Source organism: Diabrotica virgifera, chromosome 3 (genome assembly GCF_917563875.1).
Source record: "Diabrotica virgifera virgifera chromosome 3, PGI_DIABVI_V3a".
NCBI lineage: Eukaryota > Metazoa > Arthropoda > Insecta > Coleoptera > Chrysomelidae > Diabrotica > Diabrotica virgifera.
In genome coordinates, this window is record NC_065445.1 from 99,408,665 (window position 1) to 99,424,302 (window position 15,638).

General features: G+C 34.3%; 2 protein-coding genes across 2 annotated transcripts in view; one reads left to right on the top strand and one right to left on the bottom strand.

The window, feature by feature from the left end:
* LOC126881218 (farnesol dehydrogenase-like) overlaps nucleotides 1–15,638 on the top strand; it is a 378,698-nt gene that overhangs the window by 119,783 nt on the left and 243,277 nt on the right. The window lies entirely within an intron of this gene.
* LOC126881215 (prestin-like) overlaps nucleotides 1–15,638 on the bottom strand; it is a 111,005-nt gene that overhangs the window by 36,898 nt on the left and 58,469 nt on the right. Inside the window, exon 11 of the mRNA XM_050645326.1 lies at nucleotides 11,692–11,964. Coding sequence (XP_050501283.1) covers nucleotides 11,692–11,964 — 273 coding nt within the window. The remainder of the gene's footprint in view (nucleotides 1–11,691; nucleotides 11,965–15,638) is intronic.

Consider the following 15,638-nt stretch of genomic DNA (forward strand, 5'->3'; position numbering starts at 1 on the left):
AAAATTGAATTTTTTCTTCATTTTTTGACATTTTGATTATTTAAACAATGTTCCGCACCTTTATGAGAGGGAGGATAACTCAAATATTATTATCTGATTTATTTTCAAGCAATTTCTGCAAAAAAATTTGAGTCACCTCTCAACGTCCATCTCAAAACAGATGCGCCCTGGACTAATTTTCTGACGTTCTAAACACCACTAGGCATAAAAATAAACATTGCAACAAGTGAAGGATCCAGGACTGTAATAGCTCAATGTTCCTATGTATCTAGTAGAGTGGCGCTTACTGCATATAAAAGATACAGAAATTTAGAAATAATAAAGAATAGGGATTATGTTCTTTTCAGTAGCTTTTACTTGAGGGGTGAAACCATCCCTTCTGGGGGGCGTGAAAAAAGCTACGTTCAAAATAAGTCCGGAAATGGATCAACTGACTAATTCTAAGCAACTTTTGTTGTATTCACTCCGTACGTGGCCACGGTGGAGATACATGAAACGATGCCGTGTGAGTAGCGGCGAAATCTGACAATTTTGGCGATTCTTTGTAATGTCAGAGTCATTCTGTGTATAACAAATTTTATCAAAAATGGTAAATAAATGTTGCGTATTTACCTTAGTGTGCTACTAATAGCCAAAATTGTAAGTGTAGTTTTTATAGATCTCCAATAATTATGTAGGTACATATAAATTAGAAAAAAGATTTAAACTAGGAGGAATAAACTGAAAAGACAGATTCACAGCCAATAATGTCATAAAAATCACCAGATTCATCTTCTTTTTTGGTTGACCATATCGGCCTTCGACGGTAATCCAATAATCAGTATCGGACAACTTAAAAGACTAATAATAATAACAATACTTTGCTAAAGAGTTCTAAAAACAACAGTTTTCTAATATGTAGATGCAGACTAAAAATCTAAAAATTAAAGGAATAACCCAGAAAGCACAAAAAATCGCCAATATAACTTAATTGATCAACGAATATTAAAAAATGTCAATTGTGTGAAAGTTTCATAATGTAATTAGTGTCAAAATTTCATAATTTCATTTAGTAAACTTGTCTGTGGTTAGGCCAATTACAAACAATCATTACAGCTCGATAAATTTGACTTACTCCTCCTAGTTTAAAACGAGGATATATTTTCCTTTTCTGATCCGTTTGGAGTTAAAAAGATAAATTGTGATGAATTTTTAGAAACCCAATTCTTAATACTACATCAGATGATGACGTTATGTTTCGCGTCAGTCATGCACGGAGCGAATAGAGATATCTCACATAGTGACAAAGTAAAGAGCAATATTTTTGAGTTAGTTGCGAGTGAAAATGTTAATTTTTCAACAAACAACACGTTTTTCGCAAATAACTCAAAAAGTAGTAAGTATTGTTTTCATCCAATTTTGAAAAAATGTGAAAACTTTGAATTATCCACGTCCGTCTGTCCGTCTGTCCGTAATCACAACTCCTCCGTCAATATACCAGCTAGAATGACAAATAAGTTGTCAAATGAAAGCTTATAATCCTAGGATGGTACTAAAGGTGAGATATTTTACCTAAGCTGTCTGTCCGTCGGTCCGTCCGACCGCGAATATAGCTCCTCAGTCATTATATCAGGTAGAATTCCAAATGAGGTGTCAAATGAAAGCTTATAATCCAAGGATGGTACTAAAGGTGAGATATTTGACCTAGGCTGTCTGTCCGCCGGTCCGTCTGACCGCAAATATAACTCCTCTGCCATTATACCAGGTAGAATGAAAAATGAGGTGTCAAATGAAAGCTTATAATCCAACGATGGTAATAAATTTGAGATATTTGACCTCAGCTGTCTGTCCGTCGGTCCGTCCGACCGCGAATATCACTCCTCCGTCATTATACCAGGTAAAATTCCAAATGAGGTGTCAAATGAAAGCTTATAATCCAAGGATGGTACTAAAGGTGAGATATTTGACCTAGGCTGTCTGTCCGCCGGTCCGTCTGACGGCAAATATAACTCCTCTGCCATTATACCAGGTAGAATGAAAAATGAGGTGTCGAATGAAAGCTTATAATCCAAGGATGGTAATAAATTTGAGATATTTGACCTCAGCTGTCTGTCCGTCGGTCCGTACGACCGCGAATGTAACATCTTCGTCATTATACCAGGTAGAATGACAAATGAGGTATCAAATGAAAGCTTATAATCAAAGGATAGTACTAAAGGTGAGACATTTGATCTAGGCTGTCTGCCCATCTATCCGTCGGACCGCAAATATAACTCCTTCGTCATTATACCAGGTAGAATGACAAGTGAGGTGTCAAATGAAAGCTTATAATCCAAGGAATGTACTAAATGTGAGAAATTCGACCTAGGGCTTCCGGTTTTAGAAGTACGACCAGAAGTACTGTTTTAAAGTCACCGGAATAGTACACATGATATATTATTCGAAGCTACTTCGCAAGAAGAAAACAAATATATACTTCCGGTTTCATGACTGCCTGTTCATCTCTCTTTCCGTCCGCGAATACAATTCCTCCATTATTATGTACAGTATGGGAAAAAAACTCCTTACTGTATAATATAATATGTACCAAAAGATGTATATCATTTTAAATAATTTCAGTTGTTACAAAAGATATTGTTTCTAAATATGCAAACAAAACGAAGGCTGATTAAGGTAGTTTTGTTTGTGTAACCTCGTAGACGCTCACGAATAGTTTTGTTTTTCAAAGTTCAAATTATAAGGAGATATAAATAGCCCACGGAGGGATTGAGATAGAATGATTGTAGTATTGTTATTTTTCAGATCGTTACTATGCTAGTGAGCCGTCCTGCGAGAAGGGTGTCCTAAAGGACTACCCCGCGAAACAATTTCTTAGTAACCTTAGGGGAAAGTGAGGCAAAATGGTCCCTCTAACTTCTTTGTAGGCTACACATAACAAAAAACGAAATATTTAAGCACAGTTTAATTAGACAAAAAGTTGCGTAATAACAGAACATATTTCTTTGAAAAATTTTTATTTAAGTATGGAGTTAAAAGTAAAATAACATTTTTTTAAAGAGCCCTAAAGGGACCATTTTACACCATGGTTAGGGTAAAATGAACCCATCCATGAAGTATAATGGCCCCTATAGTTCTTTTGTAAAGGAAACGTAATTTCTACATTTTTATTTACAAAAATCGCAAATATACAATTTCTGCTTTCCAGTTACACCCGCACACAATAAATGACACCATTTATTGCACAAACTGCACTTGATCCAAACCTCCTTCGCCTGCGATTTACTGAATAATTCCGAGCAAAATATACAGGCAACGTCATCTTCATCATCATCAAATCTCTTATTTACTTTGTTTTTTCCAAACACCTTTTTGCTTACAGCTTTTCTAGCTGATTGTGAAGTTGGCTTGGGTGTTTTTGTTTTGTTTTCATCAAAAAATAATTTGGTGTGGAGGTGAAAACAGTCGATCCTTGCGAAGGCCTTGAACTCCTTGTCTGAGGAGGTGCCTGAGGTAGTGGCGATATATCATATGGAGTTACAAAAGTATCGTCCAGCAGTGATGGAATTTCATTTTGTTTTGAAGTGCTAACTTCGGAAATTGGGATTGAATTACCAACTACGGAGCTTGTAACATCAATTTTATGATTTGAAGCAACAACTTCCGGAATTGAAGCTGCAGTGACTAAAGTTTCATTGTCCGATAATTCCTCCGGACTGTTTCCAAAAAGGCTGATATCATCTGAAGATTTTCCACTAGTTTCCCACTCCTCTGAATCATCTGATGAAGATATATTACGAATTTTTCTTTTCTTTATAGATAAACCCTTACAAGAGGAGAAGAAGTATCCCTTTGTGGAGAAGGAGTTCTTTGTTCGTCGATGGGATCAACGGTTTCATTTTCCACTAGAGGTCGATCAGTCTTATACGATGGTTTAAATTTCCAATCTGGGAATATGTTCGGATTACAAGGGTAAATGCCTGTTTTCTCGAATCAACTGAGTCCGTTGTTAAGTGTGGCAGCTCGTCGGTACGATTTTCCAAACAAGCTAGCTATGTTATACAGAGTTATGACCTTTCCAGGGTTTGCTTTAAGCCATAAAATAATTTCCTCATTAAAATACGTCATTAGAGGTGAAAATACTGCTACATCCAATGGCTGCATCTCGTGCGGGCAATGTGGAGGAAACGACAGCATTATAATGCCATTTTCTCTGCAGTATTCTATAGCTTCGACAGATTTGTGGTTTGAATACCCATCAAGCAATAATAGAACCCTATTTTCAACTCAGCACTGTGTATGCTGTTGAAAATGCTTTAAGAACAGAATAAAGGTGTCAGATGTCATGTATCCAGATTCGTTGTAAAGAGAAAGTATTCCAAGTGGGGCACCTAGAAATAATAATTCATTCCTTCGTTTGCGTGGGATTATTATTGCTGGAGGGATGAATTGACCTGCAGCATTTACACAGAGAACAACGGTGACATTTTGTCCTCTTCCAGCGCTTGTTAGGAAACCAACCTGTTTCCGTCCTTTATGTGCTAAAATTTTGGGTAACTTGTTAGGAACCGTTTGGATGCCACACTCATCCATATTATATATCTTCATAGGGTTAAAGTTATTTTTATTTTGTATTTCATCTAAAAGAGAAAAAAAACTTAGCGACTGCCTCTTTATTAAAGCCTCTCGCCCTGGCAGATGAGGTAGCCTAAGGAGTTCTAAAAGAAATCTCTGGGTATCTCTTTAGAAAATCTCTAAACCAAGCCGTTCCAGCTGACTTTTTGTTTTTAGAGAACCTTTAAGGAAGTCTCCAGTTTTTCAGCCAATGTTGTAGTGAATCGACCAAGTATTTTCGAATAACCTGTTGCCTAAAAGAAAGTAACGATAATTTTCTGACATCTCCTTTATAAATAAACTAGTCTACTTTTGGTTCACTTACCAATACATTTTGATTTTTGGCCCTTCTTTTTAAAGTACTTAAAGGCAGATTATAAATCCTAGCAGCGCTTTTAAAAGGCATACCGTTAGAAATATTTTCCAAGGCAAGTTTCATTGAATTTGAATCCCATTGTTGTCTTGTCGTCTTCCGAACATAAGTTCTACCCATTATTTCTGTAAAGATAATATAACTACATTTGATTGTTATAAAAAATATTTCTGTATAGCTCAAAACTTTATTTGGTAGGCTAAGCAAGGGTAAAATGGTCCCCGGAGTCATTTTGCCTCAACATGGAGGGACCATTTTACCTCAAAATCTGATCAAATATAAAAACTAATTTACATGAGTGACTTCTTATAATTAGAGAAATTGTAACACATCTCATATAAACAAAAAGGATACCTTTTTAAACTCCATTAAAAAAATTCTACTTACTTTAATTAAAACGCCTAAAAACACAATTTTTGCGACCACGAAATGAACAATAGAGAGATATCGCAAATGCAAACGATAATATCGTGTCAAGACGATAATATCGTGTCAAGACGTAAATAACGTATACCGTTCTATTTCAGCACAGGCAACAAGAGAGTTATCGCAAATGTTCTGGGGCGGGGCTTAACGTTATTATGACAACCGACGTTTGGTATTACAATGTAACCTAGAAATTAATTTTGAGGAATACTGTAATTGTTTGTTTTTGAAAAATGAATTTGGATATTGAGCTGGTTGACATGCATTTTAATTTTAATGATTTAACCAACAATAAATATAAATAGTTAGTATAAAAATAATATAAAATATCTGAATAAATAATATCCTAACCACAAAAAGTAGTCTATTGTAGACAAAATAAAAATGCACGTATTTCTCAACATAAGATGATTCACAGTATTTAGTTTATAAAATTTGTATTCTATACATTATTTTTATGTCTCATCCCAAATGTCAAATTAGCGTTAACGTTATTACCGTCCCTTATTTCAACCTAAATAGCGGGACACGCTATCCGGTATTAGCGTAACATTCATTCTGCGCTTGCGTACATGTCAAAATAGCGTATTCCGCTATTAGCGTGCGATAAAAATGCATTTGCGATATCTCTCTAATATCACGTGTGTTTTTATAGGTTATATTAAAACTAGCCTAATATGCTTCGCACATCTTCACAGCTTCGTACATAGGTGGCGCTAGTAGTACTGAATATAATAAAGAAAGATAAACGATGGTTTTATGAAAATTATGAGAAATATGTTAGGGGACCATTTAACCCAGGGGGACCATTTTATCCGACATTCCCCTATGTGATTGATGTTGTAAATCGTAAATAAAGTTATAAAGTTAGAGTCAGTGTTTCAACTCGATATTTCAACCCCGCAAGATTATCATGGCAATCTACCAACGTAACAATACCAACATAACAATTAATACAGATAGAATGACAAATGAGGTGTCAAATGAAAGCTTATAATCGAAGGATGGTATTAAAGATGAGAAATTTGACATCGGACTTCCGGTTTTAGAATTGCCACCGTATGAACTGTTCTAAAATCACCGAAATAGTATAAGCGATATATCATTCGACGTGCCTTAGCAAGATGAGAACAAATTTTAGTTTTGGTTTTTATATCATTTCCGCTTGAAAAGTTCTAACCAGAAATGCCGTTATAGTTGCAGAAATAGTACATGTAGACAAGGCGAAAACGGCGGGTTCGAAGGGAAAAATATTCCCATGAGATTTTTTTGCATAATCACATTCGCGAGACATCCCAGAATAAGGTTCAAGAAGTCGCCCATGTGAAAAGTGGGCCAATTTTTTTTAACAATTTTTTTTAATCAAATTGCAAGAATCAATATTTTTGGCCTGAATAATTTTTTTTTAATTTTTTGGACCATTCTGGACAAAAAAGGTCTCTTATAATTTTTCTCTAAAGTTGATCGTTTTCGACTTATAAGCAATTTAAAATTGAAAAAAACGAAAAATAGCGATTTTCAAAGCTTAATAACTCGGTTAAAAGTTATTATTATGAAAGTCAATATATGACTAAATCAAAGTTTAAAGCCCCCCCTACAAGATCCTGAAGAAATTTTTGTCATTATTTTATTACTAAGCTGTTATTTTTAAGTAATAATAATAAGCGCCATGCACGTGTGCGGGGCTGTAAATGCTGAGTGCGAGAGAGAAGCCATTCCAGCAGTCCAATTGTGCATCTTACTCGCACTCACATTTACAGCAGCGTCAATACGATCTAACCACTCATTGTTATTAATTAAAAATAACAGCTTAGTAGTAAATTAATGACACAGATTTCTTCAGGATCATGTAGCGGCGACTTTAAACTTTGATTTAGTCACTTTCTGACTTTCAATATAATAATTTTTGACCGAGTTATTAAGTCTTAAAAATGGCCATTTTCGCGTTTTTCAAATTTTAACTTGCTTATAACTCGAAAAAGATCAACTTTAGATAAAAATTATAAGAAACCTTTTTTGTCCAGAATCGTCAAAAAAAACTTAAAAAAAATTAGTCCTGGCCAAAAATATTGATTTTTGCAATTTGTTTAAAAAAAATTGTTAAAAAAAATTGGCCCACTTTTCTCGTGGGCGACTTCTTGAACCTTATTCTGCGATGTCTCACGAATATGATTATGCAAAAATATCTCATGGGAATATTTTTCCCAACGAACCCGCCGTTTCCGCCTTGTCTAATGTAACACATCAATCGAAGCGTATTGAAAAGATGAGTTTTAGTTCCGGTTGTGAAGTCATTTCTGTTTAAACAATGATGACCCAAAGTTTAGTCAAAATGACTCAAAATTAGTAAAATCGTATATCAATCGACGCAAAGTGACACGAAGCGTTCAAATATCGACTTCCAAATCTACTTTCGATTAGTATGGGTGAAAACCTAGGACTTACGAAGTCCAATTACTTGTTTTATCGACAACCTAGTAAAATGTAGCTTATAAAAAAAAAACAAAACAAAATGGTATATGTGTATGTATGAAGTCTGTAAACTCAGTAGAATCAGAGATGTAGCTCATGAAAGGTAGGTTCTTATTCGTCAAATTCTAACCAAAAAGACGAAGCACTTTTTGGGAAAACTCAATAAAACTTTTTGATGTGTTTTAAAAAAACCATTTTTTAATTTTTACAAGAGTTTCTAGCATGAAAACTAAGCAAGATACGCTCAAAATAAAGTTGGTGCCTTTTTTTGTTAAAAATAAAATCGTGAAAATCACCCCCTATTTAGCATCCCAAATGAAATTAATCGTTAATGAGAACATTCCTTTGTGTTGAGGAAAACTGGAAGAGTTTCTTCTTCCAGTTGTCCTTAATACGTTCCTCTGTTCTTAGTAGGGATGGGAAAAACCTACCGGTTTAAACCTAAAACCGGTTTTTTTTCTTCGCAATAACCGGCTTTACCGGTTTTTTTGTCCCGGTTATAACCGGTTTTTTCTTTTTAAAGTAAAAACCGGTTATTAGGATTTATGGTGATTAGGATTAGGTTAGGTATTATTTTGGATCCCAATCATAATTATTTTTCTCAAGTAATTATTCCAAACAAAACCATAATTCAAATTTTATTTTATTTTATAAAATACAGAAGCAAACTGAAAGTGCAATCTCACATCAGCCAGAAACAATTATTAAGTTTTATTATAATATTTCCTTGAAAAGATATTTGTAATCATAATATTTACATGAGAAGTGATCTGGTTGAATTAGACGCAAAAAACATCTAGTTTTCACACTTAACTCTTGACATTGAAAGTGGGTGAATGACTTTTTCTGATTACCAAAAATAATGCTCTGACTATGAATATCGAATTACTGATTACGAATACGAATCTCCAAGAATTTCCCTACGTTTTCAAAACAATACACTCATACAGGAAGTATTAAATGAGTTAAAATGTACCTATTCTACAAATATACAAACGTGTTGAAAGTAATACGTCATGTTCTTTCGATAGTACTAATTTTGATCATATTGATATCGAGTCGAATGGAGTATCGCAAACTAAAGTGTAAATGTAACTTTGAAACCTATTGGATGAAAAAAACCGAAAACCGGTTTTTCCAAAAACCGGTTTTTTTTGGCCGGTTATAACCGCCAGGTTAAACCGTAAGCAAAAAAAAACGGTATAACCGAAAACCGGTATTTTGTCAAAAACCGCCATCCCTAGTTCTTAGTATGCACTTTATTATTTTTTTCTAATAATATTGTGGTAATTTCTTATTTTAATTTGTCATCTTTTCTACATCAATAGTAACTGTTTGCTTATTCACCTCTAAAATCATTTTTAATAAATTTTGATTTTTCCGATCAAAATATTGTGATCTGTCGGAATAGTGATGAGCTCGCTAATAACCGGCAAAATAACGGAAAAGATGGAAAATATAATATGTTGTGAAATAAAAAAGATAAAACTGGTAGAGGTGGGAAAATATCGGTAGAAACTTATAATTTAATTTAAATTACGTTGCCACTATCCAGAGTTTCTACCTTTAGACGTTAGCCTAAGAGCTAGTTGACCTCGGTCATAACTGTACGTACTACGTTCTTCCTAACCTAGTTTTATTAGGTTATGTAGATATGTCTTCTTCTTCTTCTTTGGTTTATTGGCCCCCCACCTACTTGAGTATTGGGCCAGCTCATCATCATCAACATCATCATCACGTAGCGCTACAACCCTGGGTGGGTCCTGGCTGACTGTACAACTTTCTTCCAATTTGTTCGGTCTTCCATCAACCTAGGATCAAATGGAATGTTCATTTTTCGGAGATCTGATCGGATGTTATCTCTCCATCGCATTCTGGGACGTCCGAGTGGTCTTTTGCCTGTAGGAATCTCCTCCCATACCAGTTTTACAAGTCTCTCGTTATGAAGTCTTTGCACGTGGCCTGCCCATCTTAGTCGCTGTGATTTAATTTCTTGGACAATATCGGTGTCATTGTAGAGTGCTTTTAATTCCATGTTGGTTCTGATCCTATAGTGGTTTGTGTTAATGTCGTGGTGAGGTCCGAAAATGTTTTTAAGTATTTTTCGTTCAAAACGTCTGAGCTTTTCTTCGTTTGATTTGGTCATGGTCCACGTTTCGCATCCATATGTTAGTACAGGTCTAACGATGGATTTATAGATTTTGATCTTGGAACTTCTTGTAAGAATATACAGCGATTTGCTGATTGGATTCTATTTTTTATTTCTTCAGTAACATCGTTGTCACCTGTGATTACGGCCCCCAGATACTTAAAACGTTGTACTCTTTCGAAATTGAAGGTGTTGACCGTCACATTTTGTCCTATCCTGTCTCTTCGTGTCGTTCTATTTATACACATATATTTTTTCGTCTTCTCTTCATTATTCCTCAGCCCTACTTCGCTTGTTGCTCCTTCCAACTTGTTGAAAATGGCTTTTGTGGATAGGATGGAGTCTCCAGCGAGATAAATGTCATCTGCGTAAGCTAGTAATAACTTGGGACCTTGAACCGAAGCAGTTCCGTTTTTATTTCGGCCGACCTCATGGCTTTCTCTAATACAAGGTTAAAAGTAGTGGAGATAACGCATCACCCTGTTTGAGTCCACTGTTGATTTCAAAGCTGTCAGACAGTTTATTATTTACACGTACTATTGATATTCCACCCTCCATACAGACTTTAGTCATCCGAATGAGTTTCTTTGGTATTGAGAACTCCGCCATGGCATTCCATACTTGGCTTCTTGATTTCAAAGCTGTCAGACAGTTTATTATTTACACGTACTATTGATATTCCACCCTCCATACAGACTTTAGTCATCCGAATGAGTTTCTTTGGTATTGAGAACTCCGCCATGGCATTCCATACTTGGCTTCTTTTTACGCTATCATATGCCTGTCGAAAGTCTATGAAGAGATTGTGTAGTATGGGTCTGTTTTATACTATACTCCCATCCCTTTTCTAGAAGCTGTCTCAGCGTGAATAGTTGATCTATTGTGGATCTGTTTGCCCTAAAACCGGCTTGGTATTCTCCTAGGACATTTTCAGCATAGGGGGTTAGTCTACTAAGAATGATGTTTGAGAGGATTTTATATGCCGTGTTGAGTGAAATTCCTCTATAATTCGCGGCGCATTTTGTTTTGTCCCCTTTTTTGTGGATGGGCACTATGCTATTTTCCTTCCATCTTGCTGGCATCCTTTCTTCTAACAATATTTGCGTTATTAACTGGTGGATTTGGCGATGTAGTGCGTCTCCACCATATTTCAGAAGTTCTGCTGGTATATCGTCCGTACCCGGCGCTTTGTGATTTTTCAAGCTCATCGTCTCGGAATAAAGGAAAAATCCCTTATTCACCTACAATTTGGAGTTGATATGGGACAAATACAACAAAGGTAAAAACTTCTCGCTCAGGGATAACTGGCGACCATTACACAATTTACTTTAATAAACCACAATTTTAGTTTGTTATTAAGTTTATTTAACGTTTATATTTCGATTCGATGTTTATTTGTGACAGCCGAACCGAAAAACATGGGACATTAAAATAAAAATTTTTCGATATCATATGTATAATTATGACTGAAATCAACTAGCCGGGTATCTTTATTTCATGCCATCTCATAACTTAATATGTTTTCCGTCTTTTGCATTATTTTGCCGGGTATTAGGGCCCTTTGGGTCATTACTGTATGTGCCCTTGGGTTTTTTACTTATATTGCTTATTTTCTGTACCTTTTATTTATACATATGTAGTATATTATAAAACTTTCATAATTTTTGTTATACCTACTCACCGTTTTATATCTCTCGATATCTAAATACAGGTCCGTATTGGGCACAAGTCCCAAAACACATGTATGTGTGTGATATCCTTGCATAAATAGACTGAAAATTGCAGCAATAATTCCAGCCATCAATCCGTAGATAATGGAAATAAAAAAAGTAACCAAAAAGGTAACTAACCAGACCATAGCATCCCATTTGCTTAGTCGCCAAAATCTTGGAATGTGAGCAACTTGGAATATTAATCCTTTTAGTGATTCAACTATAATACTGGCCAATACGCACTAAAAATCGAAACTTTATAACTAGTACCTACTCTAGTAGGTACTCTGGACAAATTAGGAAAAAACAAGAAAACGTTATTTACCAGCTATTTTATTGCTGGAATCGAATCTTAAGATTGCATGTATTAGTAATATAGTAGGTACGCAAAGTCCGCAAAAAGTGTGGTAAAGTCGACTCGCTAATCTGAGACACAACTGTCTAGTGATGGAAATTACTATGATTACTATTATTACACAACCAAACATTATATACTTATACCTACTCATAGCCAATATTATTAATAGTAAACATGCAGACATAAATAACATAAACCTTACGCCAATCAATAATTATTTATTTACACCATTATAATGTATTGATAACAAATGAGGAAGTTAGTTATTGTACAAAATAAAAATATGTATTTTGAAGAAAAAATTCCACAAAATTGTTTGAGTTTAGTATACACTCCCACTATTTCCAATAATTCTTATTTGTTTAATGAAATAAGTTGATTTGAGCAGTTAATAGTGTGAGGTAGAAATTTTTGTGTTATGTGTTTCCTACTCTGAATATGTCAAAATGAATGAATCTCGGCTGAGGGCATTCAATTTATTTTGTGTATAAATAAATTACCACTCCAGAATTTTATTTTTTTTTTCAAATATTGCTGTCACTCCGAAGATTTTAACTTTAAACCAAAAACTCACAAATAAAAATTCACCGAAATTTAATTCTGCATAGAGATATTTTATTCCGATTTCTTTCAACGAAAATTTTCCTCAATAAATCCGGGTTTTCCCAACAAAATCTTTAATTTTTATCTAAAATTTTAGAGCAGTAATTATTTATAAAAATTTAAGAGCGTGGTAACATAAAAGCTTTTTATCTACTCTATCTCATATTATGCAAGTCTTTAGTTTGCGAAAACTGTCATTATAGATAGCAGTGCGTGAAGGATTTAAAGTGTGCGTGAAGTAACAATGTATTTTAAATGGGGTTTACTTTTCGCACTGTTTTTGGCACACTTTCATAACGAGCGATCCACAATAATTATTGGGATCAAAGCTAGCCGTGCAAAAATTACGTATGTCTTGTTTTAATCTGAATTTATATCATTGGTTTATCAATTAATTTTGATTAACATTATAAAACATAAAAAATCAGTCAAAACCGAACTTTAATCAAAAATAAAAAGAATTACCTAACTAAATTATTGACGTACACTGCAAAGGTGAGGTAAACTGGAAAGTATATCTGAATTAAGAATAGACATGCACTGTAGGTATAGCTATCTCTGTCGTTATAATCAAATATCCTTAACTCGCGTTTTCATGGTGATGACATTTGAGCAAGAAATTACAACAAAGCTTTTGACAGTTTTGTGGTTTGAAACAAGTTAGAATTTTTAAATGTCAAAGTTCTAAAAATTGTAGAGTAGAAACTAATTCCAGTGACGAAGAGTTACAGTTATTTTTATTTGTTTATCGTAGATACAATATTGTATAAAACTGATTAAAAAAAATTAAGAAAATTTCCCTAAAGGAAGCCGAGAAAATACACTTTTTAGGTATACCGATTTTGAACTTTGAAACTCTATTTTCTTCAACCTAGTTTTTGACTGGGAATATTGGGACCGTGCAAGTTCGACAAAGCGACACCTATTTCTACGCTCTGCAACTTTATTCGCACTTTTAATTATATTGGCCAATACCCACTTCTAAGCGCCAACTAAAAGCAGATCTACCACTAACTTCACAGAATGATCAGTTTTCAATATTTTCACTAGATGTCAACCCATCGTAGACGGTGTCTCAAATTAGGCGCCTGTCTCAAATTTGGTGCCTTTCCTCTAGATATGAAATGTACGTCAATTTGACAATTTCAATTGAAGGGAACTTGCACTAAAAATTTTTTTTGCATAAAATTGTTAATTTATGCTTTAAAATGTTATATTCAAAATATTACGTCTTAACAATGAATAGTGTACGTACAACATCTGATCAAAGTTCCGCGGCTAAAATTTTCGTTTCAAACAACTTCAAAAGCGAGAGCTGGGGTCTGACGTCATAAGCCACTCGTATCGTTTGCCCGTTCGGTGGGCTATATTGCATTTAATGTAACTTGCCCATAGATAAATAATATAGTTGAAATATCTTGTTTTACTCTGTGGCAAAAATGATTTTTTCTGTGACAGGCACAATATTAACATTTTATCTCTGTTGACATGTATCAAAAAGTTCTTTTTTATGAAATTACTTTTGTCGTTTCGTGTGTTGAAGAACAAAGAAGAAACAAGTAACTTAAAAATAAACAAAACTTTTAGTAATAAAAGTAAGAGTAACTAAAAAGTATTGGTGCTACTACAGTATGCGGTCTACAGTCGGGTTTCTACTATAGCTTGCGGTCTATCGAGGGATGCGGTGTAAGTATAAGCTGAGATGATAAAGATATTAACTTGTAAAATTACAATAATGATTCTTCTTATTTATGCGTATTATTAACTTTGTAAAGAAGGATTTTGTTGGCTATGTATACGTTCTATCGGTACGTCTGCTAATCACCATAATCTTTTCTCAGAAGGCTTTGAACACAATAATGAAAGGCTCCAGTAGGTACTAATAAACATTACAATAAAATATAATCTTTATTATAATGCAAATTACACCGTAATCTTTTCCAGGATATACGAAATCCTTCGATTAGAGGTAGGTAGATCAAACCCACGGGGTAAACCGAATACTATAATATAATGGTACCTACCAAACTATTGTTATAAACGGTTTAAACATGCTTATTAATAACTCTTACTTATTTGCCTTGACACCTCGCATTTCTCCAATAGAATAGCTTTCACTACTTTTTATAAAAGTTGCCACCATGAAGACATCAACGGTAGGTAAGTTGTCAGACACCCTCGTCCGTCATATTATGCGTTTTAAACTCTTTACAAAGTAGCACTCAACTTTATCAATTTCAGTTTAAAACTAAGCTGATTGGGGAACTACTTATTACAATATAAAAGATGAACATAAATAATACCTAGGAATTTTCCATTAAAGACTATAAAATATAATATACCCGTGATACCTACCCTAATCGCGTTGTTTCCGACTGCTAGCCCGAGGCCCGTGACGTCGGACCAATAGAAGGACGTTCAAGAGCCTCCTAAGATATTTGAATTTTATAGCATTTTCAAAGCGTCGTAATTAGCGTACGGGTTAAAAATATTTGTTTTTTTCGCATGCACGCGTTTTAAGATCATGTTACCTTATGTTTTTTAATATAATTTTAATATTTAAAAATTTATGCAAGTTCCCTTTCTCCGCTATTCGCGCACGATCGTTTCTTAATTCCCTTCCAAGTACTTGCACACCGCGAATACGGTATTTTTTACTCGTTTTTATTATTATAGTATATGATATGAGTTTCTAGAAGATATGAAAATTTATACGTAGAAAGAGAACAAAATAAAAAAGTAATATGGTTCGAAGATTACTGTTTATAACTTCGTCGCAAATACCGTTTAATTTTTACCGGTTGTATCTTACGAACTACTCCTTGTAATACAAATTTGTTTCTTTTAAAAGAAGCGTCCTATCGAATATCGTTTTGCTAAGGTATTATATTTGTTTATGAGACTAAAAATTGTTTATATAACTTTAAAACGTTCCTGAGGCCGCCCAAATAGACC